This window comes from Pristiophorus japonicus, chromosome 14, assembly GCF_044704955.1.
Source record: "Pristiophorus japonicus isolate sPriJap1 chromosome 14, sPriJap1.hap1, whole genome shotgun sequence".
NCBI lineage: Eukaryota > Metazoa > Chordata > Chondrichthyes > Pristiophoridae > Pristiophorus > Pristiophorus japonicus.
In genome coordinates this window covers 146597736-146621145 of record NC_091990.1, presented here as the reverse complement: position 1 = coordinate 146621145, position 23410 = coordinate 146597736, and the positions used below count along the sequence as shown (strand labels likewise).

The following is a 23410-nucleotide window of genomic DNA, read 5'->3' as shown; positions in this document are numbered from 1 at the left end:
CAAGGCTAGGCTCACCCAGCAGCCCTGCAGGGCCAACAACACGCCAGCCCAGCGAGGGCACAGCCAACACACCAGAACAGACGTTTGTAACGAGGCGCTCCACCAGGGAAAGAAAGGCTCCCGACCGCCTCACCTTGTAAATAGTTTTCACTTTGACTTTGCGGGGGGAGTGATGTTGTGTATCTGTAAGGCATGCACTCCCATGTTCCGCCACCAGGGAGCGCATCCCCTGAAGTCCCAAGGGATCCCAGCATCCCTTGGGAGCACTGTATATAAGCTGGCCCCTAAGGCCTGTTCCCCACTCTGGAGTGACTTATTAAAGACTGAGGTCACTGTTACTTTAACCTCCCTGTGTGCAGTCTCATCTGTGTTAGGAACACAACAATATCTCTACTGTTAAATTTCATTTGGCATTTGTTGTCCAGTTGCATTACTGATCCGAAGTTTTTGTGGATCTTTAGTTGCATACCCTGGTCTCTATTGCTCTTTGAATTTTAGTATGCTCCACAAATTTGACAAGCCTATAGTTAGTTTCTTTATTTAGATCATTTTTGTAGCTAAGGAACAACATGGTTTGTAGCACTGCCCCCTTCAAGACTACGCTCAATAGCTGTCCCATTCTGGCCTTACACATCTTAAGTACTCTCTGTTCCATATTTTTAAACAGCTTCTTATCAAGTCCATTGTTCTACTCTTATTGGAAATGTTCTCTTATTCTTGGACCTATCCCAGAGTCAAACACAATTTCTAAATTATTGACCTAGATTTTCCAATTTGAGTTACGAAAAATGTTAAAATAACCGACCAGGAAATCTAGGCTATTGGCCATGATAGCGAATTCTACTCTGTCATAATTTGTTATAGAAATATAAAATGGCTGCTGTTCATATAATAGTTGACTTTCCCTCTTTCAAACTATAATGGTAGGCATTTTGTTCTTGCTTTCTTTTTATGGTGTCAGATAGAAATTCCATTGGATGTTATTGGGGCAAGTAACAGCATGTAGCACAGGACATAGGGTGATGTAACATCCTGCCTTTTATCCCCGATTGGCTTATTTTGTTGGCTTCTCCTTTTCCTACCCATTCTATGCACCATGCTTATCTCCGGATGTTGTCAAGGCAGGAAGAATCTTGAATCTTACTTATATCTGCACACACAACTACCTTACTTGAGCTTACTGAGTTGCCATTACTATCTTCTATTTTCTTATATTACAGTAGAAAGTCATATATCTAAAAGGTTCCAATTATCTGTCAGACTGGTTCTGCCCCTTACAGGTCAGTTTTCTTTTGGTAATTATTATGTGGCTCATTGGGTAGCACTCTCGCCTCTGAATCAGAGGGTTGTGGGTCCTTAGTCCTTCTCCAGAGACTTGAGTGCAAAGTCTAGACTGACACTTCAGTGCATTACTGAGGGAATGCTGCACTGTCTGAGGTGCTGTATTTCAGATAATATGTTAAACCAAGAATCCACCTAAAACTACGTAAAAGATCCCATGTCATGACTTCGAAGAAGAGGAGGGGAGTTCACCCGGTGTCCTGGTCAATATTTATTCCTCAACCAACATCACTAAAGTAGATTATCTGGTCATTATCACCTTGCTGTTTTGTGAGACTTTGCTGTGTGCAAATTGGCTGCTGCATTTCCTATATTACAACAGTGACTATACTTCAAAGATTGGTAGTAAAAGGCTTTGGGATGTCCTGGGGTCATGAAAAGGCGCTATAGAAATGATGATAGAAATGCAAGTCTTTTATATGTGGATATAAAGTTAAGTTGCAGGGCCAGCAAATACTGAACCGCTGTGTATTTCATTCATAGGAATAGATTGTATCACTTGTCTCCATGGCATAGTAATGTCTGAAAACCTATATTTTTATTATGATTACAGTCATTTTATGATCCCAGTGGGTTAAAGTGACAAAACCTACAAGGATGTTCATCTCTGACAAATACCCCAATCTTATCTGATCTTAATTGGTGAAAATTTGTAAAATTTGTAAAATTGAAAGCTTGAGCTTTTAGGAAATCACTAATGAATTCCCTGCATCAGTGCTCATGGTTTTCAGTCCTTTTGTGTTGGGACCTAAGATTTGCAGGGTCAGGTTCTCCAGTTGGGACCTCAGATGAATGGAAGCACCCACAGTGAGGGAAAGACACGGAGGATATGGTGAGATCCTTCTTCACATTCTTAAAAGCCTCTCTTCTGCTTAATAGCATGTAGCACAGGTAGCTGGAGAGCTGCTGCTGTTAGAATCAAAGCTCCTGTCAATCACTCAATCTGTCTCTCTCACCATCTCCCTCCACCACACTCACTAATTTTTCTGCCTCCCTCACACCCTTTCCCCCAGAACAGAGTCTCTTTCCTGTCCCAGGGTCTGCTTCCTTCTACTTCATTCCCCATTCTGAACAGGGTCTCTCCCTCATATCCCCTTCACATAACAGCACCTCTGGTTCTCTCTTTGTCTCTCCCCCTTCTACTGCCACTTGCCTTCTAACCAAATCTAAAACCGACACATGCTGAGTATAATGCTCAGGGTTAAACTGTGATTCCCAGCGAGATCTGATGTGGGGACAGAAAGTCAGGCTGGGAGTTGGGAGGTCTGGCCGAGTATCAGTCAGAGCAGGCCTACGACTCTGGAATGGGGGCGAGTGGGATGTGATATGGCAGGGGTAGTGGTGGGAACAGGCTCCCGTGTCCCCCAGTGCACGTATTCAAGTCTTCAATGCTGCAGTTCCAAAGTGCCTGCCGCCCGTAGTTCTCCTGTGTTGGTCTCTGGTGATGCGCTGGATTAATCAGAAGTAGAACTTCACTGGATTTAGTTTTTTTTCTTAATTATGGATAGATTAACTCAATACAAGATATAGTAGGTCATCTCATCATCAAATAATCAATGTAGAGGTTGGCATTGTTGGCTTGGTAACGTCCCTCACCATAACAGGTACTGGGCTAACTGGTTTTAAATTAAATTCAGAATTTAAGTTATTACGTCAAATATAACCGAAATACATGAATTACGTAGAATTTACAGCATAGAAACAGGCCATGTGATCCTAAAGTTAAACAATGCTACTTTTGGAGGGTTTTCATTGCCAATCCAGAGAAAGAAAGAAAGACTTGAATTTATATAGCGCCTTTCATGACCACCGGACGACTCAAAGCACTTTGCAGCCAATGAAGCACTTTTGAAGTGTAGTCATTGTTGTAATGTAAGAAATGCGGCAGCCAATTTGCGCACAGCAAGCTCCCACAAACAGCAATGTGATAATGACCAGATAATCTGTTTTCTTTTGTTATGTTGATTGAGGGATAAATATTGGCCAGGACACTGAGGATAACTCCCCTACTTTTCTTTGAACTAGTGTCATGAGATCTTTTACACGTGAGAGAGCAGACGGGGCCTTGGTTTAACATCTCACCTGAAAGACGGCACGTCCAACAGTGCAATGCTCCCTCAGCGCTGCACTTGACAGCCTAGATTTTTTGTGCTCAAGTGTCTGGAGTGGAACTTGAACCCACAACCTCAACACTAAGGGCCCAAGTTTCCACATGATTTGCGCCTGATTTTTCGGAGCAACTGGTGGAGAACGGACTATCTTAGAAATCGCAATTCTCCACATTTTTTTTTCTGCAGTTCTAGTCAGGTAGAACAGTTCTACTTTGGAACAGAATTTTTTCTTCAAAAGGGGGCATGTCCGGCCACTGACGCCTGATTTCAAAGTTTCCACAGTGAAAACGTACTCCAAACTAAGTTAGAATGGAGCAAGTGAAGATTTTTGTAGAACTGAAAAAACCTGTTCTACACATTAAAAAATCAGGCGCAGGTTACAAATCAGGCGTCCAGAACGAGGTGGGGGGGAAGGGAACTCATTAAATTCTACAATAAATCCTTATTTATACTTCTACAAATATTATACAAATAAATCCAACCTGAATAAACATTTATAAGCAAAGAAAAGATTAAATAAACCATCTTCCTACCTGTGTGAAAGTGCTTCATGCATGGAGAATGCTGCAGTCAGCCTGAGGCGCCCGTTCTTTCCCGCAGGGGCGGGAGGAGGCGCCCGTTCTTTCCCGCGGGGGGGGGGGGGACGCCCGTTCTGCCCGCGGGGGGGGGGGGAGGGGAGAGGAGGCGCCCGTTCTTTCCCGCGGGGAGAGGAGGCACCCGTTCTTTCCCGCGGGGTGTGGGGCGGGGGGGAGAAGGAGACAGTGAGAAGGTTGCAAGTGCTAATGTGCTTTTATTAAAAAAAGTTCAAAAATTAAACAGCTACAAAGAACTACAAAAATGGCCATGTGTCAATGTTATTTTCACACTGAGCATGCACGAACGCTCCAACGCACACGCGCAGCGTTGCCGGCAGGAAAAAAACTAATTTAAATAGTACCCGCCCCCTCCCACTTACAAAATCGGCGCGAGTGTAGGCTCCACCCCCTGGGCGCCACGCCAGGCAGACAAGGAGCTGCAGAACTCTCCAGAATCGCAATTTTTTTTTTAGGCGCCGTTTTAGGCGCGAAAAACGGGCGCCCAGCTCGGAAGGGCGCCCGTTTTTTAGCGTGTGGAAACTTGGGCCCATAAGAGTGAGATTTTAAAACGTTGTCCCCTGATTCCTACAATTACATAAGTTGAGTTATGAGTCTTGTTCACATCTCAGAATGAGGGTTGCATATTGTGTAGTAATTTGATGATCCTACTGGGCTCAATCATAAAGGCATCAAGCAGCAATAGTTACATTTTGTAAATTATGTGACTCTGTAGAATCTGAGGTAATATATATTCTTAGTTTAAACCAAATATAATGTTAGGGCATGTGAAGTCAGGGGACAAATAGCTGATTAGATAGAAAATTGTCTAAAAAAAAATAGAAAGCAGGGGTAAAGGGTAGTTATTCAGATTGGAGAACATAAGAACATAAGAAATAGGAGCAGGAGTAGGCCATTTGGCACCTCGAGCCTGCTCTGCCATTCAATAAGATCATGGCTGATCTAATCTGGCCCTCAACTCCACGTCCCTGCCCGCTCCCCATAACCCTTGACTTCCTTATCATTCTAAAATCTGTCTATCTCCACCTTAAATATATTCAATGACCCAGCCTCCACAGCTCTCTGGGTCGAGAATTCCAAAGATTCATGACCCTCTGAGAGAAGAAGTGCCTCCTCATTTCTGTTTTAAATAGGAGACCCCTTATTCTGAAACTATGTCCCCTAGTTCTAGATTCCCCCACAAAGGGAAACATCCTCGCTGCATTCACTCTGTCAAGCCCCCTCAGAGTCTTATACGTTTCAATAAGATCACCTCTCATTCTACTGAACTCCAATGAGCACAGGCCCAACCTACTCAACCTTTCTTCATAAGTCAACCTCTTCACCTCAGGAATCAACCTCGTGAACCGCTGAACTGACTCCAATGTAAGTATATCCCTCCTTAAACAAGGAGACCAAGGGGCTAAAATTGCCCCTCCCGTTATGGGGCGGTGCAGAATTGGAAGGGCCGCCATTTTGTAAATTGCACTTCGGAATTTTTTGAGCGGTGCCCGGGACTGCTCCGTCCGTTTTTCCGCCGCTGGGTGCACCTTAATGACTGGCGGGGACCCCCTCGTGAAATTGTCCCTCAGGAAATGGCCCCTTTCCCGGTATTGCCCCTCAGGAGCGGCCCTGCCGCCGATCGGTGCCCCCGACAGCTTTTTGTGTCGGTGCACTCTCTGTGGTATGGCGGCCCGGCCGCCCTTAAAGGGGAGGGCGCAAGGCCACAGCCACCATGTTATTTTTATTTTGTCAGCCGACTGCCAGGTTGGCCCGGAAAATATGTCCCCAGGCTCGGCCGGGCCACCAACAGACCTCTGCCCTGGCGGAAACCCTCCCTGGTGGCCCAGTGGACCTAACTTAAAAGTATGCAGAGCTTGCAATGGTTCTCCCCTTTAACTGAAGGGGAGAGATGTTGTGGTGCGACGTAGCATGTCCGCATCGTGCTGATGTCATCAGCGACGCGCTGACATCATTAGCGCGGCACTGATGACTGGTCGGGATGGTCGACCCGCTGCAAGGGCACTTCCATCCCTCAGCCGCCCCGACATCCGCCCGACCCCAAAAAAATTCCATGCCAAATATCGACTGCATCGGTTGCGGCGGAGAAAAACTTTAAAAAATAGAGAGTGTGTCCCATTTCGGGCGCTGGGCAATTTCGGGACCAAAATTGTACACAGTACTCTGGGTGTGGTCTCACCAATGCCATGTATAGTTGTTGTAAGACTTCCTATTTTTATACTTCATCCCCTTTGCAATAAAGGCCAACATTCATTGGCCTTCCTAATTATTTGCTGTACCTGCATGCTAACTTTTTGTGTTTCATCTACAAGGACCCCCAGATCACTCTGTACCTCAGCATTTTGTAATATCTCCCCATTTAAATAATAATTTGCTTTTTTATTTTTGCTACCAAAGTGAATAACCTCACATTTTCCCACATTATACTCCATCTGCCAAATTTTTGTCCACTTACTTAGCCTATCTATATCCCTTTGCAGATTCTTTGCATTCTCCTCACAACTTGCTTTCCCATGTATCTTTGTATCATCAGCAGATTTGGCTACATTACACTTGGTCCCATCATCCAAGTCATGAATATAGATTGTAAATAGTTGAGGCCCCAGCATTGATCCCTGTGGCACCCCACTTGTTACTGTTTGCCAACCTGAAAATGACCCATTTATCCTGACACTGTTAGTTAGCCAAACCTCTATCTATGTTAATGTATTACCCCCCAACCCCATGAGCTCTTATCTTGTGCAGTAACCTTTTATGTGGCACCTTATCGAATGCCTTCTGGAAATTCAAATACACGACATCTACTGGTTCCCCTTTATCCATCATGCTCATTACATCCTCAAAGAACTCCAGCAAATTTGTCAAACAAGATTTCCCTTTCATAAAAGGTAGGAGGTACTTAGAAAGTGGTGTTCCACAAGGATCAGTGCTGGGAACACTGCTATTCATAACTTGTATTAATGATTTGGCCTTAGGTTTATAAAACTCAATATCAAAATTTTCTCATGATACCAAACTGGCAGGGTAGGGGGCGGGGGGAGTATAGCTAATATTGAGGAAGCATGCACCATAATACAAGAAGACATTAGAAAATTTGCAAACTTAGCAGTTACGTGGCAAATGAACTTAACAGCTAACTGTGAGGTGATGCATTTTGGTAGGAAAAACAAAACTCACCTACACCGTAGAAAATAAACTGAATGGGGTAGAAGAACAAAGGGATCTTAGGCATACAGACGCAAAACCTTTTACCAAGATGACATCCGGCGCCTAAAAAGGGGCGTTACGGAGCCCTCTTTCTCCACTCCTGAATGTCCTTTACATTACTTTTTTAACCTTATTTTAAAATGCTGTGTGGTTGTACCCACATAGATGTGTCTGTTCCTCCACTCCATCGAGAAATGCACCATTTCAGATATATTTCAACTTCCTGTTCTTTTTTACGAAGTGTACTGATTCATGTTTAGCTTTGTTGAACTGCATTATCTTGCAGTTTCCGTATATCTCTGCACTCTGCAAAACAGTCTCTTCCAGCATTCTTAAAGAACCATGGGAGAAGAATTCGGGGCATATACGCCCGGGCGTGGCGCCGCTACCGGCTCCCGCAAAATTCCGCTGGAGTTTAGTGGCGGCGGTAACCAGTAGCGCTTCACTCTTTCCGGTGCCGCTGTGCCGGTGATGACGCGTCAACACCATGTGCAGGGACCCATTTTCGCCCCGGAGCGAAAATTCAATAGCGCCCCATGGAGCTGCCACGGCCGATGCCCGCAACAGCTGCACAAGGTGCATACCGGGCTGTAGGGCGCTCGCAGGGCAAAAATTAAAGGTGAGGTGCGGCAGGACAAAAAGTGGCCGACTTACCGGTCAAGGCCGCCTTATCTGTAGATCGGCGCAGCCCGGCACTCCGTTTGTGCCACAGCGCCGCGCTCCTTGGTGATTCAGCAATGGCCCTGTTTCCCGCCTGCATAGTGGGCAGCTTGGCCCTCCCCTTTACTAAAGAGGAGGGCCCTATCTGTGCAGCAGCACCGAGCGTCCCACTGTGTAGTGCTGCTAATTTCACGTGGCTTTGTGTCCCGCTCCCGTCCCCGATATTTTGCACTCCACTTCCTCTTGGGGGCAGTAATCCCAATATAGCTCGTGGATCAGGACTTCCATGTCTGCCGAAGGAACTCCTGCCTTGCGGTGGGTACCGAATTTTACCCCACATAACTTCACTTTTGGCACTATGTACACATCCTGCATTTATTGACTATCCAAGCCCTGCTTGGGCATAACAGAAGAGATCTGTCTTGGGCACTGCCATTTTACAAGGGAGGCTGCCACAATACTGTGTCATCTGCTGGAGGCTGATCCGCAAGCGACTTCCACCATAGGAACATCTCGTTCTATGGGTGTGAAATTTAATATTGCTTTAAAGGTTCTAGTTGCCAGATTCTTCCAAGGCATCACAAGTGACATGCCAAATCAGTCAGTCAGCTGTACAGATGCATCAAGCAACTAATATTGGAGGCCTTGTTTGCAACTGGCAAAGGAGTCATCGCTTTCCCTGTGGAATGGAAACATCAGCAGCACAAGGCGCACAACTGTTCCCTGGTGCAAGGGTTCTCTTGAGCCCAAGGCATTATACATACCACTCATCTGTCCAAGAACTACCTGCTCTTTCTCTGCCACTACCACTGTCTCCTCCTTGTCTGTGCAGTCTCCATTAACAAAATGCTATATTCTCAGGGTCACTAACTGCATCCTCCTGTATGTGTGCAACTGTGTTCCTGTTTACAAACTTCAGTGAGAGGGACACAGGATATGATGCATTGTGGCCTTACTCTAGGCCACTGGCTGTGTTTGCCAGCTGTTTTTAAAACTGTTTAATACACCAACAGGGATAAATGTTAGAATAAAGGCTGGCTCCACAACATACCTGTAAACAGAGCTTGCAGTGCAAGCTACTGTAGGATGTGGAGTGTGACAAAGACACTCAACACAGGTCTGTTGTGGAGAAAAGAATTGTTTCATTGCTTGATCAAAGGAGACATGGCTACACCAGTTCCTCAACTGGGTGCGTTACCAACCGCTCTCGTTTGAACACATTCGGAGCTGCTTCTTTATACAGAATTTTTGCAAAGTCTTCATTTACATTATCATTGGTCAGTTTTTTTACCGCGTGACAATTTTGTCGCTTTGTTACAGATTGTTTAATTTTAACTTTGTTAATTGTTCCCGTATCCTCCTTGGGTATGAACAGATGCATCCTGCATCCTGCCACTAGCAGGAACTTAGTTCTTAGGCCTAAGACCTTAGTTCTGAATAACAGGAACCGACTTCCTAGGCTCAAGACCTGAGCTCTGAATAACAGGAACTCACACGATTGTTCCACAGTTGCACCTGCTAATTTTGCCACATCAGCAAATTGTGTTTTTGTCTTACATAGAAACATAGAAAATAGATGCAGGAGTAGGCCATTCGGCCCTTCGAGCCTGCACCACCATTCAATAAGATCATGGCTGATCATTCACCTCAGTAACCATTTCCTGCTTTCTCTACCCCTTGATCCCCTTAGACGTAAGGGCCATACCTAACTCCCTCTTGAATATATCCAATGAACTGGCATCAACAACTCTCTGTGGCAGGGAATTCCACAGGTTAACAACTCTGAGTAAAGAAGTTTCTCCTCATCTCAGTCCTAAATGGCCTACCCCTTATCCTAAGACTGATTCTGGACTTCCCCAACATTGGAAACATTCTTCCCGCATCTAACCTGTCCAGTCCCGTCAGAATCTTATACGTTTCTATGAGATCCCCTCGCATCCTTCGAAACTCCAGTGAATAAAGGCCCATTTGATCCAGTCTCTCCTCATATGTCAGTCCAGCCATCCTGGGAATCAGTCTGGTGAACCTTTGCTGCACTCTCTCAATAGCAAGAATGTTCTTCCTCAGATTAGGAGACCAAAACTGAACACAATATTCCAGGTGAGGCCTCACTAAGGCCCTGTACAACTGCTGTAAGGTCTCCCTGCTCCTATACTCAAATCCCCTAGCTATGAAGGCTAACATGCCATTTGCTTTATTCACCGCCTGCTGTACCTGCATGCCAACTTTCAATGACTGATGAACCATGACACCCAGGTCGCGTTGCACCTCCCCTTTTCCTAATCTGCCGCCATTCAGATAATATTCTGCCTTCGTGTTTTTGCCCCCCAAAATGGATAACCTCACATTTATCCACATTATACCGCATCTGCCATGCATTTGCCTAACCTACCCAAGTCACCCTGCAGCCTCTTAGCGTCCTCCTCACAGCTCACACCGTGACCCAGTTTAGTGTCATCTGCAAACTTGGAGATATTACATTCAATTCCTCATCTAAATTGTTAATGTATATTGTAAATAGCTGGGGTCTCAGCACTGAACCCTGCAGCACTCCACTAGTTACTGCCTGCCATTCTGAAAAGGACCTGTTTATCCCGACTCTCTGCTTCCTGTCTGCCAACCAGTTCTCTATCCACGTCAGTACATTACCCCCATACCATGCGCTTTGATTTTGCACACCAGTCTCTTGTGTGGGGCCTTGTCAAAAGCCTTTTGAAAGTCCAAATACATCACATCCACTGGCTCTCCCTTGTCCACTCTACTAGTTACATCCTCAAAAAATTCCAGAAGATTCGTCAAGCATCATTTCCCTTTCATAAATCCATGCTCACTTGGACCAATCCTGTCACTGCTTTCCAAATGCGCTGCTATTTCATCCTTAATGATTGATTCCAACATTTGCCCCACTACTGATGTCAGGCTAACCGGTCTATAATTACCTGTTTTCTCTCCCTTTTTAAAAAAGTGGTGTTACATTAGCTACCCTCTGGTCCATAGGAACTGATCCAGAGTCGATAGTGTTGGAAAATGATCACCAATGCATCCACTATTTCTAGGGTCACTTCCTTAAGTACTCTGGGATGCAGACTATCAGGCCCCGGGGATTTTTCTGCCTTCAATCCCATCAATTTCCCTAACACAATTTCCCTAACACAATTTCCCGGCTAATAAGGATATCCTTCAGTTCCTCCTTCTCACTAGACCCACTGTCCCCTAGTACATTCGGAAGGTTATTTGTGTCTTCCTTCGTGAAGACAGAACCGAAGTATTTGTTCAATTAGTCTGCCATTTCTTTGTTCCTCATTATAAATTCACCTAAATCCGACTGCAAGGGATCTAGGTTTGTCTTCACTAATCTTTTTCTCTTCACATATTTATAGAAGCTTTTGCAGTCAGTTTTTATGTTCCCTTCAAGCTTCCTCTCGTACTCTATTTTCCCCTTCTTAATTAAACCCTTAGCCCTCCTCTGTTGTATTCTAAATTTCTCCCAGTCCTCAGGTTTGTTGCTTTTTCTAGCCAATTTATATGCCTCTTACTTGGTTTTAACACTATCCTTAATTTCCCACGATTGAGCCACCTTCCCTGTTTTATTTTTACTCCAGACAGGGATACACAATTGCTGAAGTTCATCCATGTGATCTTTAAATATTTGCCATTGCTTATCCACCGTCAACCCTTTAAGTATCCTTTGCCAGTCTATTCTAGCCAATTCACGTCTCATACCGTCAAAGTTACCTTTCCTTAAGTTCAGGACCCTAGTTTCCGAATTAACTGTGTCACTCTCCATCTTAATAAAGAATTCTACCATATTATGGTCACTCTTCCCCAAGGGGCCTCGCACAACACGATTGCTAATTAGTCTCTTCTCATTACACATCACCCAGTCCAGGATGGCCAGCTCTCTAGTTGGTTCCTCGCCATATTGGTCTAGAAAACCATCCCTCATACACTCCAGGAAATCCTCCTCCACCGCATTGCTACCAGTTTGATTAGCCCAATCAATATGTAGATTAAAGCCGCCCATGATAACTGCTGTACCTTTATTACACACATCCCTTATTTCTTGTTTGATGCTGTCCCCAACCTCACTACTACTGTTTGATGGTCTGCCCTTTGGTATTCCGCAGCTCCACCCATACCGATTCCACATCATCCAAGCTAATGTCCCTCCTTACTATTGCATTAATTTCCTCTTTAACCAGCAACGCCACCCTGCCTCATTTTCCTCTCTGCCTATCCTTCCTAAATGTTGAATACTCCTGGATGTTGAGTTCCCAGCCTTGGTCACCCTGGAGCCATGTCTCTGTGATGCCAATCACATCATATCCGTTAACTGCTGTCTGCACAGTTAATTCGTCCACCTTATTCCGAATACTCCTCGCATTGAGGCACAGAGCCTTCAGGCTTGTCTTTTTAACACACTTTACCCCTTTAGAATTTTGCTGTAATGTGGCCCTTTTTGTTTTTTGCCTTGGGTTTCTCTGCCCTCCACTTTTACTATTCTCCTTTCTATCTTTTGCTTCTGCCTCCATTTTATTTCCCTCTGTCTCCCTGCATAGGTTCCCATGCCCCTGCCATGTTAGTTTAACTGCTCCCCAACAGCACTAGCAAACACTCCCCCCAGGACATTGGTTCCGGTCCTGCCCAGGTGCAGACCATCCGGTTTGTACTGGTCCCACCTCCCCCAGAACCGGTTCCAATGTCCCAGGAATTTGAATCCCTCCCTTCTGCACCACTCCTCAAGCCACGTATTCATCTGAGCTATCCTGAAATTCCTACTCTGATTAGCACATGGCACTGGTAGCAATCCTGAGATTACTACTTTTGAGGTCCTACTTTTTAAATTTAGCTCCTAGCTCCCTAAATTCATCTCGTAGGACCTCATCCCGTTTTTTACATATATCGTTGGCACCTATATACACCACGACAACTGGCTGCTCACCCTCCCTTTTTAGAATGTCCTGAACCCGCTCCGAGACATCCTTGACCCTTGCACCAGGGAGGCAGCACACCATCCTGGAGTCTCGGGTGTGGCCGCAGAAATGCCAACCAATCCCCTTACAATCGAATCCCCTATCACTATAGCTCTTCCACTCTTTTCCCTGCCCTCCTGTGCAGCAGAGCCACCCATGGTGCCATGAACTTGGCTGCTGCTGCTCTCCCCTGATGAGTCATCCCTCTCAACAGTACCCAAAGCGGTGTATCTGCTTTGCAGAGGGATTAGCTCAGGGGACCTCTGCACTACCTCTTTTGCACTGTTCTTCCTGTTGGTCACCCATTCACTATCTAGCTGTGTACCCTTTACCTGCGGTGAGACCAACTCGCTAAACGTACTATTCGCGTCATTCTCAGCATCGTGGATGCTCCAGAGTGAATCCACCCGCAGCTCCAGTGCCGCAATGTGGTCCGTCAGGAGCTGGAGGCGGATGCACTTCTCACACACGTAGGCGTCAGGGACACCGGAAGCGTCCCTGACTTCCCACATAACACAGGAGGAGCATAAAACGTGTCCGAGCTATCCTGCCATGACTTAATCCTTAGGTAAACTTAATTTGCCAACAACAAGGCTGAAGGTTACTTACTGATAAAGAAAAGAAAAAAGAAAAGCTACTTACCAATCATCAGCCAATCACTTACCCCCTTGGCCGTGACGTCACCTTTCGATTTCTTTCTACTTCTTTTTTGCCTTCTCACCGTGCTACAGCTGCACCGGCTGGGCCTTTATAGGCCTCTCCGATCTGCCGCCCGAATTCCCGCCTCCGCCGACTCCCCGAACTCCTGGTCTCGCTGGGCCTTTATAGGCCTCTCCGATCTGCCGCCCGAATTCCCGCCTCCGCCGACTCCCCGAACTCCTGGTCTCGCTGGGCCTTTATAGGCCTCTCCGATCTGCCGCCCAAACTCCCGACTCCCCGAACTCCTGGTCTCGCTGGGCCTTTATAGGCCGCTCCGATCTGCCGCCCGAACTCCCGACTCCCCGAACTCCTGGTCTCGCTGGGCCTTTATAGGCCGCTCCGATCTGCCACCCGAACTCCCGACTCTCCGAACTCCTGGTCTCGCTGGGCCTTTATAGGCCGCTCCGATCTGCCGCCCGAACTCCCGACTCTCCGAACTCCTGGTCTCGCTGGGCCTTTATAGGCCGCTCCGATCTGCCGCCCGAACTCCCGACTCTCCGAACTCCTGGTCTCGCTGGGCCTTTATAGTACTAACATAATACGTGTTTAGCTCTTTAATACCCGCTTCACTGTATGTCGTGTTTGTATAATTGTATTTACAGCTGTAAGAATCAGCGGAAACATCGACAGACTTCAACACATTTTGGACTTTAAGTTTTGGACTTTGCTTTTGGACATATTTTCTGTTACTGCAGAAGAGCAGACAGGAGGACTTGGGACAGGTCCAAACATGTTCCACAGGAATAAACATCAGGTGGGCGGGGATTGGTCAATGGCTGAAATCGCAGGAAGATGGCTGATGGGACCCTTTGTCATGTAATGGGAACCGATCAGTGAGAGATCAAGTAAATTGGTCAGTGCTCAAACCATTGAAATGACTGCAAGCTCCGGAGCGCGGGAACCTCGGCAAAAGAAAGCTATTGACCACCCAGACTCGTTGGGAGCCTTTATCCCCAGAAGATCCCAGTAACAAAGGCACAGGATTCATTGCTCTTTCAGTTGGACTGCCTCAGGCAAAGGACTGATTTTTGGCGCGAAGAATTCAGAAGCATTTTTCAGGAATAAGAGAGGCAGTTTTCTGCCCTCTCTCTCTCTCTCTCCTCTTCTACGCTTGCTGGCTTCATTCAACGCACACAAGGACCGAGCACTCCGTCTGGGACATAGAGAAGAAACCATCACCTACGAGTAAAGAGAGCCTCGCTTGTCGGGAGAAGCAGCGAGTAAACCAGAGGGATAACTGGTGACCATTATCCCAGCTCACAAATTCTTTAAGACCACCACATAGTGTGAAGGGGTGTCGTGTGTCCCAACCAAGCCTAGGGGTTTAGGGGGGGAGGTTTCTGCGCAGGATCATAGGCGTACGCACAATCTGTTGGACAGGTTCGGTGGTGCCCTATTGAACCAAGCAGGAATGTTTTAGTCGTGGGTACTTCACGATAGGGGCCTGTTCAGACCAGTGTTGTGTGTTGTACTGTGTTTGTTTGTTTTACACCACCAGGTTGTTTTTAATGGGTGCAGGTGTGCGTTTTAACTTGAATAAAAGCATTGTGACAGTTGAGACTGAAAGGATCTGTCTATAATTGCAATACAGTGCATTCCCATCGCCATGCGGGCACCTTCTCAGGGCCCAGAGCTTTTTCGTAACGGAAAAGGATTTCAATCCCTGAAGGTCCAACTAGTTGTCGACCACAACCAGATTATAATGGCATTGAATGCCAAATGTCTGGGCAACTTCGATGAGGCTCACATCCTGCGTGTGAGTGCTGTCTCTGACATGTTTAAGTGTCAGCCACAAGGACAATGCTGGATGCTTGGTGACAACCGATATGGCCTAGCCACCTGGCTGATGACCCCACTGCGTGACACCCACACCGAGGTCGAGAAGCGATACAACCAAAGCCATAGAGACACACGCTATGTGGTCCAGAAAACAATAACTGTGCTTAAGCAGCGCTTTAGATGCCTGGACCACTCAGGAGGGGAGCTCCATTACAACCCTGAGCAAATAGCTAAATTCGTGGCCATGCTACACAATCTGGCTATCAGGAGGGGACAAGAATTGCCAGACGGGACAGATGGTCTACCTCAGAAGAGAAGGACGAGGAACTGAACGCTGACCTAGGGCCAGACAATCAGGCTGGCTGTGGAACCATGCCCACGCCCCCCTTCAGACTGCAGGAAAGGGCCCGTGGTGGCTACATAGCTGCAAGACTCTTACGTCAGGAGCTCATAACTGAACAATTTGCCTGAAAGAACGTTGCTGTGAGCGACAACGCTGACACACTGCTGTGTGTGTGTGCAGCTCAGACACCAATGGTGGGCATTACCTTGGTGCAAATTAAAGTTTAAGTTGATTGAAGTTAAGTTTTATTTAACGCTTTCATGTTAAGGAATCACCAGTATGTAACGGTCCAGTTATCTGAGACAATGCGCAACAAGGTTATGTTGAATAAAAACATTTTTATATGAACATTGGTCTGAAATCATAAGTATCACGGCCAAAAACACCCCACCCCCGCCCACACCCCACTTTTTCGACCATTGACATCAATCAAATGGTCAACATGTCCAGCAACACAGAATACAAATGGAAAGCCGGAGGGTGGCCCCCTCCCCCCATATATTGCAACAAATTGCATACACCCAGGTGGAGATGTAACACAGCCATCACCTGCTGATATGAACCTCACTTTCCTTCCCCTCTCCCCTTCTTCTCCCCACCTCTACCCCTTCCCCTTCTCGCTCCACGCCGCTTGGCCGAAGAGCTCCTCAGGCGGTGTCCCATTGGGGGGGATGAAAGCAGAGGCGGTGGTTGGATGGGTACCGGAGCGGGGGATGCAGAAGGGGGAACATTCTCGGATCCAGAAACAGGATCTTGGTCCTGCCTCTCATCTGTCATTCGCAGTGGTGGTGCGGAACCTAGCGGTGGAGTGCTGCTCTCCAAGACCACTGGGAGGCCTGTGCCAGCAGTGTTCCTGGCTATCGCTTCCAGGGCCTCCGCTATCCACGGAACATACTCAGTCATGGTGGCCAGCTGTCGGGATATGCCCCCCCAATGCATCGAGGATCTGGTCACCAATGTCTACAGTCTTCCTGGGCAACTGTACCATCTCTCCGCTCTCGTGGCGCTCGTGGACCAGATCTGCCACGTCCACGAAACCTCCGCAGGGTCGACGCCACCCTGAGGACAAATGGGGTGCCCTGTGGCAAGATACTTGAGGCTGGTACCTCCAGAGTGGAGGCAGGAATGACCGGAGGAGCACTAGATGGCCTTAGGATGGAATGGCCTCTGGAGCGTGGCGTTGCAGGTTCCTCGAAGTCCGCGCTCTCATCCGTAGAGAACAGACCCAACGGATTGATGGGCAAGAATCGGAGCTCCTCAGCACCAGATGTGGGATCGTCCGGCCCTGTGCCCCCCACCTTCTGTGTTCTGTGGTCTTGCCTGAGGCTGAGCTACTGGCTGAACTGCAAAACATAAATGAGGTTATTAGAGGAGAAGGGGGTGCTAGGGTCACAAGGTGATTCCAGCGCTACACACAGCATATGCACGACAAAAGCACCACCGCTATCAAAATCATCACAGACATTACATTTCATGACCATCAACACATTGTGCATTACAATGATTTTCATTAGGCCAGCATTATTTATAGGACAATTTTAGAAATAATCTATCATATGTGATTGTTCGGATATGAGTGGGTTTGGCATCTATTGACTTCACATCTCGCAATGGTGTAAACCTTATTCACGTTGCATCACTTCAGGGTCTGCAGATGCTTGCGTGGCCGTCCGGGGGTGTTTCCCCACGAGTGTGAGCACCCGCTCCTCCATCTCAGTGATGTCGCTGGGAACTGATGGCACCCCCCCCCCCCCCCCATCCGTTCGCCTTTGTACGGACCTCATTGTCGATAGCTTCTTCTGTAAAAGGTAACAGGACGACATGGCATGAGATCATTGCATGATATCATTGCTAGGTACTGTCACAGAGACTGATACAACCCATAACCAACAGATGTAATCATGATTATTATGATAATTATCATTCTTTACCTAAAGACGTGCACCGTGACCGCGGGCTTTGACTACAACATTCCTGGTAAAAGTGAAAGACCCCACATCTGCTAATAATCACTCATGACTCTTACAAATCAAATTATATAAATACATAAGTACATGTAAATAAATGTAATATTTACTGCTATCTCGGTCCATATCTTCTGGTAGGCCTTTGGGGTGGGCTTCCCACGCCCTACCTGGGTAAAATCATCCCAGCGTAACTCAACCTCCTGCAGGAGGGAGGCATTTGCCTCGTCCGAGAATCTCCTCGCTCTTTTGCGCCCTTCAGTGTGCTCTCCCAGCTCACTGCTCTCCACAGCATGCTGTGTCGCCTCCTCTCCCTCCATTATAGGCACCAAATTCGGGCAAATATCTGACTGGTACCAGCTAATTTTTTTTTCTCTATTTGCTCTAAAGCTAGAAACTCTCTCTGTTTCCTCCCAATGCAGCCACACCACACCCGCACACGCCTTCACTCCCTCTCAGCTCCCTCTCTATCTGTCTCCTCTTCTGCGCATGTCATAATGACCCTTGACCTCCTGAATCGCAGGAATCGAGCGTTGCCATGCCGTTGCTAAGGACAGCGACACTTTAAGTCAAAGAGATTTAACGCTACCGCCCATTTCATATCACTCGCGGTAATGCCCAATTTTTAAAATGGAGACTAGGAGCTTTGAGAATGGGCGACAAGCCGGCAATCTGAAAACCCATTTTTCCGCCCACACCAGAAATACCGCCCATTTTTGGGCGATCTGCACAAAAGTGTAAAATCGAGTCCATAGGTTCAAGCCCCACTCCAGAGACATGAGCCCATAATCTAAGCTGACACTCCCAGTGCAGTACTGAGGGAGTGCTGCATTGTCAGAAGTTCTGTCTTTCGGGTGAGACGTTAAACCAAGGCCCCATCTGCCCTCTAAGATAAACATAAAATATCCCATGGCACTATTTTGAAAAAGAGCTGGGGAGTTCTCCTTGATGTCCTGGCCATCATCTGTCCGACCAACTCATAAAAACAGATTATCTGGCCTTTAAACATTATGGGAATCTTGTGTGCAAATTGCCTGCTGTGTTTCCCTACATTATATCAGTAACTACACTTCAAAAGTACTTCATTGGCTGTAAAGCGCTTTACGACATCCTGAGATTGTGAAAGGGGCTATATAAGTGCAAGACTTTCTTTTATACATGGATATAAGGTCAAGTTGTAGGGCCAGCAAATACTGAACAGCTGTGAATTGCCTTCATAGAAGTTTTCAAAAAAACATGGTGGAATTATTTTAAATTTAGCAGCCATTCTCAATAGGTTTAGTGCATGCTAATAGAGCTTCCAGTGCGTTGCACATGGTAAGTCAAAGGCTATGCTCTTTTATAACAATAGAAGCATTATACCATGTAACACACAATATACAATCATATAGCAAACGGGTGTATCTATGGCGCGTTAGTCTTTTACTAATACGCATAAAAGATCTGTCTTGAGGAAAGCTCTGTATTTAAATCGACCTGTCCTCATAGCCCACAAAACTAACTGAACAAGAACAGAAATCTTATTTTCTTTTACCTGTCACTCATGTAGGGAAATGCTGTAAATAGATAAATCATGAAGGCTTTTGCTGTTATTCAGGGACGTTTGTCTGGGAAAAGAAACAGTAAAACAGCAGCCCTTTCCTGAGATGAGCAGAGGAAACAATCCATTATCCTCCTGATGTTCCAGCTTGGCGGCTGTATGTAAAGCCCCAACTTCTCCCTTTGAAGTTATCAAGGTCAGAAGAAACTAGTAGGGAATGACTAATATGTTTTCTTGGGGTGTGACTAGTCCATGAGAAGGCTCCCTTACTGTATAGGTATGATTTACTGTTTTATGAATATGATTTTGGGGCCAATCAGGCATAAATGTAACATAAAAATTGCTTGTGTGACACTTTGAGGATGGTATATATGCAAAATATAGTATTATATATCTTGTATTGCCTCTCAAAACAGGAATGTGTAGGTTTCTTTGTATTTGAATAGGGAACATCTGGTTTTATAATATATTGTACTCAGATATTTCTGATCAAAATCATTCTATTTGAAAATGCTTATATATATAACACATTTTTGACTTTGAGCTTTTACATTTTTTCCTCAGAATTTCTTGAAAGCATTGCTATAATTTACCAAGATCTCCTTATGGGAAAAAATCCAAACACTGTGATTGTGCCAACTTCTTCAATCCAACAACACCGCTTGCTGTCTAATGATACAGCAGCTCAAGAAGGTGTTGATGCATCTCAGTTTTATGACTGTTTGGAAACACTCTGTGAGAGGTATAAGCACAAGTAAGTATTATCTTTATAGTAATACTTTTTGTGCCTGTTGTGTATGTTGAGTGTCACTTATGTCACGATTGTCAAGCCATTGCTCAATCTTCTTCTTCCTTTTGTTTCAGTATTTATGTACATTTGTTTTCCTCCTTTCTAATTGGTTATTTCCTAATATTCACCACTCGCATTATGTAAAATTTTCCTGCTAATATTGTTTTTTTCACCTATCACATTCTTCCAAAAAATTCATTCCAATTGCATTCCAAATAAATACTCCATTACAATTCCTCACCCTATAACATAATAAACATATTAAAAAATTGCAAGCTTACACATAAAGTTACCAATTGTTCTCATAATATTCCTCTCTGACATATGGCCCAGTGCATCCCATTGGGCCTCATGGACATCCTCAAACTGTGTTACACACACCCTGATCATTGTGGCCCAGCTCACCCAGCTGAGGTCTGATGTACATGGACCACTGATCAGCCTGGCTTCTTTCACAATGTACATGCAATGAACAGAATTGCACTGTGAAGCTGATTTAAGTAACCAGGCAACAAGCCTATTACAGGTCCAATCGGCTGTCTGAAAATCGGAATTGTCCGAAAGCCGGACATTTTTGAGAAAATCCCATTTGATATTCAGTAAAAATAAAACCTGGAATTATTGTTCAAAAACCGGCGGGCCGGACTAGTTATTGTCTTTGCAGCAATGTTTTAATGGCATACAATCGGTCCGAGCCTTGCCGAATGATCCTCGACCAGGGTCCGACTTGACCCACGCCACCATTAGTACTTTGTCTGTCTCGGTAGCATACGTACGCTCTTGATTTTCTTGAACGAAATCCTGAAAAATCCAAAAATCGGTACGGTCTCGATCCCGAGGTTGCCGGATTTGAGACGTGCACCTGTATTCCCAAAAAACAATTAAACGTTCCGACCTGGGACCAATCTCCCTTCCACACTGCAGCAGCCAAGTTGATATCCTGACTTTGCTGGTTATTTTTAAAAATCATCATCTTCAACTTATTGATTGTGCTAAATACACTTCCACTCATCATATAAGCTCCTCTCTATAACTATTAACATATGTAGCCCCGATTTTAACTCCAGGTGGATTCCCCGCTCACGTCTGAGTTAAAATTACAGTCGAGTCTCACTACGTCATCATGCTGTAAATAGTCATCATGCTGTAACATACATATGTAAAGAAGGACCCTGTTGGCTCCGGGCGCGTGTACTTGCTGCCTGCTCAGGAAAGCAGGTTAAAATTACAGATGTTGCGATCATGGTGGCTTTCATACAAGTAAGAACCAGGGTGATTTTAACTGCCTGCCTGCCTGCCAGATTTCTGCTAAGCGAGTAGGGTTAAAATCGCCCCCGTAGTTTCAGCTTGGCTCACAAACACTCTTGCCTCCGAGTCAGAAGGTCAAGGGTTCAAACCCCATTCCAGGATTAAGCACATAATCTTCAGCGCAGTACTGAGTGAGTTCTGTATAATCAGAGGTGCCATATTTTGAAAAGTTAAACCAAAGTCTTGTCTGATTGTTCAGATGGACATAAAATATCCCTTTTCAAAGAAGAGCAGGGTATTTCTCCCGATGTCCATCCAAAATTAATCCATCAACCTACAGCACCAAACACAGATTAACTGGTCAGTTAACTCATTGCTGTATGTGGAACCTTGCTGTGTATAAACTGACTGCTGTGTTGCCTACAAACAGAACTTACTCTTCAGTAGTAATTAATTGGCTGTGAAGTGTTTTGGGACATTCAGAGAATGTACAAGATACTATGGGAGTAAATTGCCTTTCAGAAAAAGGCCTATTAGTGCCTCTAAGAGGCGGTAACGGGGCAGTAAGGCCTTTCCAACCGAGGCAGATGACAGGACAGACTCAGCCGCAATTGAACCCGCTCCGTGTTTCCGCCCCACCCCGGCACTCTGACCCATTGTCGGCCGCACGTCGATGACTTACCACTCGGCAGCAACACCTTTTCCGCAGCATGGGGCAATTTGCCCCGCGAGAGTGCAGTCACTGCCGGTCGGTGCCCCCGACATCTTCGCGTGGCGGGAAGTTACCAGTGGCTGGGCACTAGTCCAGCCAAAGCCCTCCCTGGTGGGTCAGTGGGCTCCACATAGGCCTCGCAGCGTCTCTCACCTTTAAGTGAAGGGGAGGGACGTTGCAATGCGTCAGCGCAACGCGACACGTCTGTGTCGCGATGATGTCATCACTGCCGCACTGACCCGATCCCACCCCGATACCGCCTCCAACACCGCCCCAAAGCGGTGGGAGGCGGTGTCAGAGTTAAAGAGCCTAATTTTCCAGCTCTTCCCTCTGACACCCGCCGAGCGCTAAATATCCGGATAAATCGAAGTGCCCTCCCCAATTTTGCACTGAGGAAAATTTTGGCTCCTATATAAATGCAAGTTATTTTCTTTTTCTGTCTCCAGATTCTCCCCACCCGTAACTCCAGAGCTCTTGCTTATCCCTCTCAATTTCCCATCCACTTCTTGGCTGTGCTTCAGTCCCACACTTTGCCATTCACTGCCTTCCCTCATGCCAGGTTCAATAAACACCCTGTGCTTCACCACTAACTCCCTTCCCTCCCTTGTGTATTTTTAAAATATACTGGACATATTGATTGCTTAAAAGCTCAGAGATTTAATTTGTACTGTTAAGAGATAATTGCTTATTTATAAACAGATGCACAGGTTCTTAAATATAAAAATAAATGTAAATTTGCATAAATAAATGACATAAAGCAATAGCATGAACCATGAAAGAATAATTACACTGAGTACAAAAGAAAGCAGAGGATTGCAAGCCAGATATTAGGGAAGGAAGCATTGAACTAAAAAATTGATAGTGAGCAGAACAAAATGCAAATACTTAGGAGATATAATAATTTATTGAGTACTCAGTTTAATATTTCTATTCATGAGCAATTCCACTGGAGATCAACGACAAAGAAAAACATGGTCCTCCGATATATTTCCAAAAAGTTGCTTACTGTGTGGAGGAAGAGTCAGACCGAACACTGTGAGCTCAACGTAAAGTGTGACCTTAGCCTCTTATTGCAGGTCTCCAGAGTGCCTCTCCAACTTGTGAAGCCTCCTTAAATACCTGGGATCCCTTGGGACTCCAGGGGATGACCCCTCTGGTGGCTGTACAGAGTAAATACAAGTATATATATATATAATAACACTCCCCGCCCCCCCTCCCCCCGCCCCCCCACCCACCCCCAAAATCAATAGTGTAACTATTTACAATGTGAGTCGATCTGGTGCCCTTCTTGCCCTGGTTGATCGTCTCGGTATGAAAGCTGGTGTTGTTGAATCATTTGTTGGGCCCTCACTAGGTTGCTGTGCAGCTGGCCTTGCTGGGCTGCCTGGTGTGTTGGGCCCTGCTGGGCTGTTGTGGATGATGGGTTCTGCTTTGTGGTCACCGGTGGTGC

General features: G+C 45.9%; 1 protein-coding gene across 1 annotated transcript in view; it reads left to right on the top strand.

The window, feature by feature from the left end:
• Nucleotides 1–23410, top strand: part of cstpp1 (centriolar satellite-associated tubulin polyglutamylase complex regulator 1) — a 431022-nt gene that overhangs the window by 359803 nt on the left and 47809 nt on the right. Inside the window, exon 6 of the mRNA XM_070899677.1 lies at nt 19775–19964. Coding sequence (XP_070755778.1) covers nt 19775–19964 — 190 coding nt within the window. The remainder of the gene's footprint in view (nt 1–19774; nt 19965–23410) is intronic.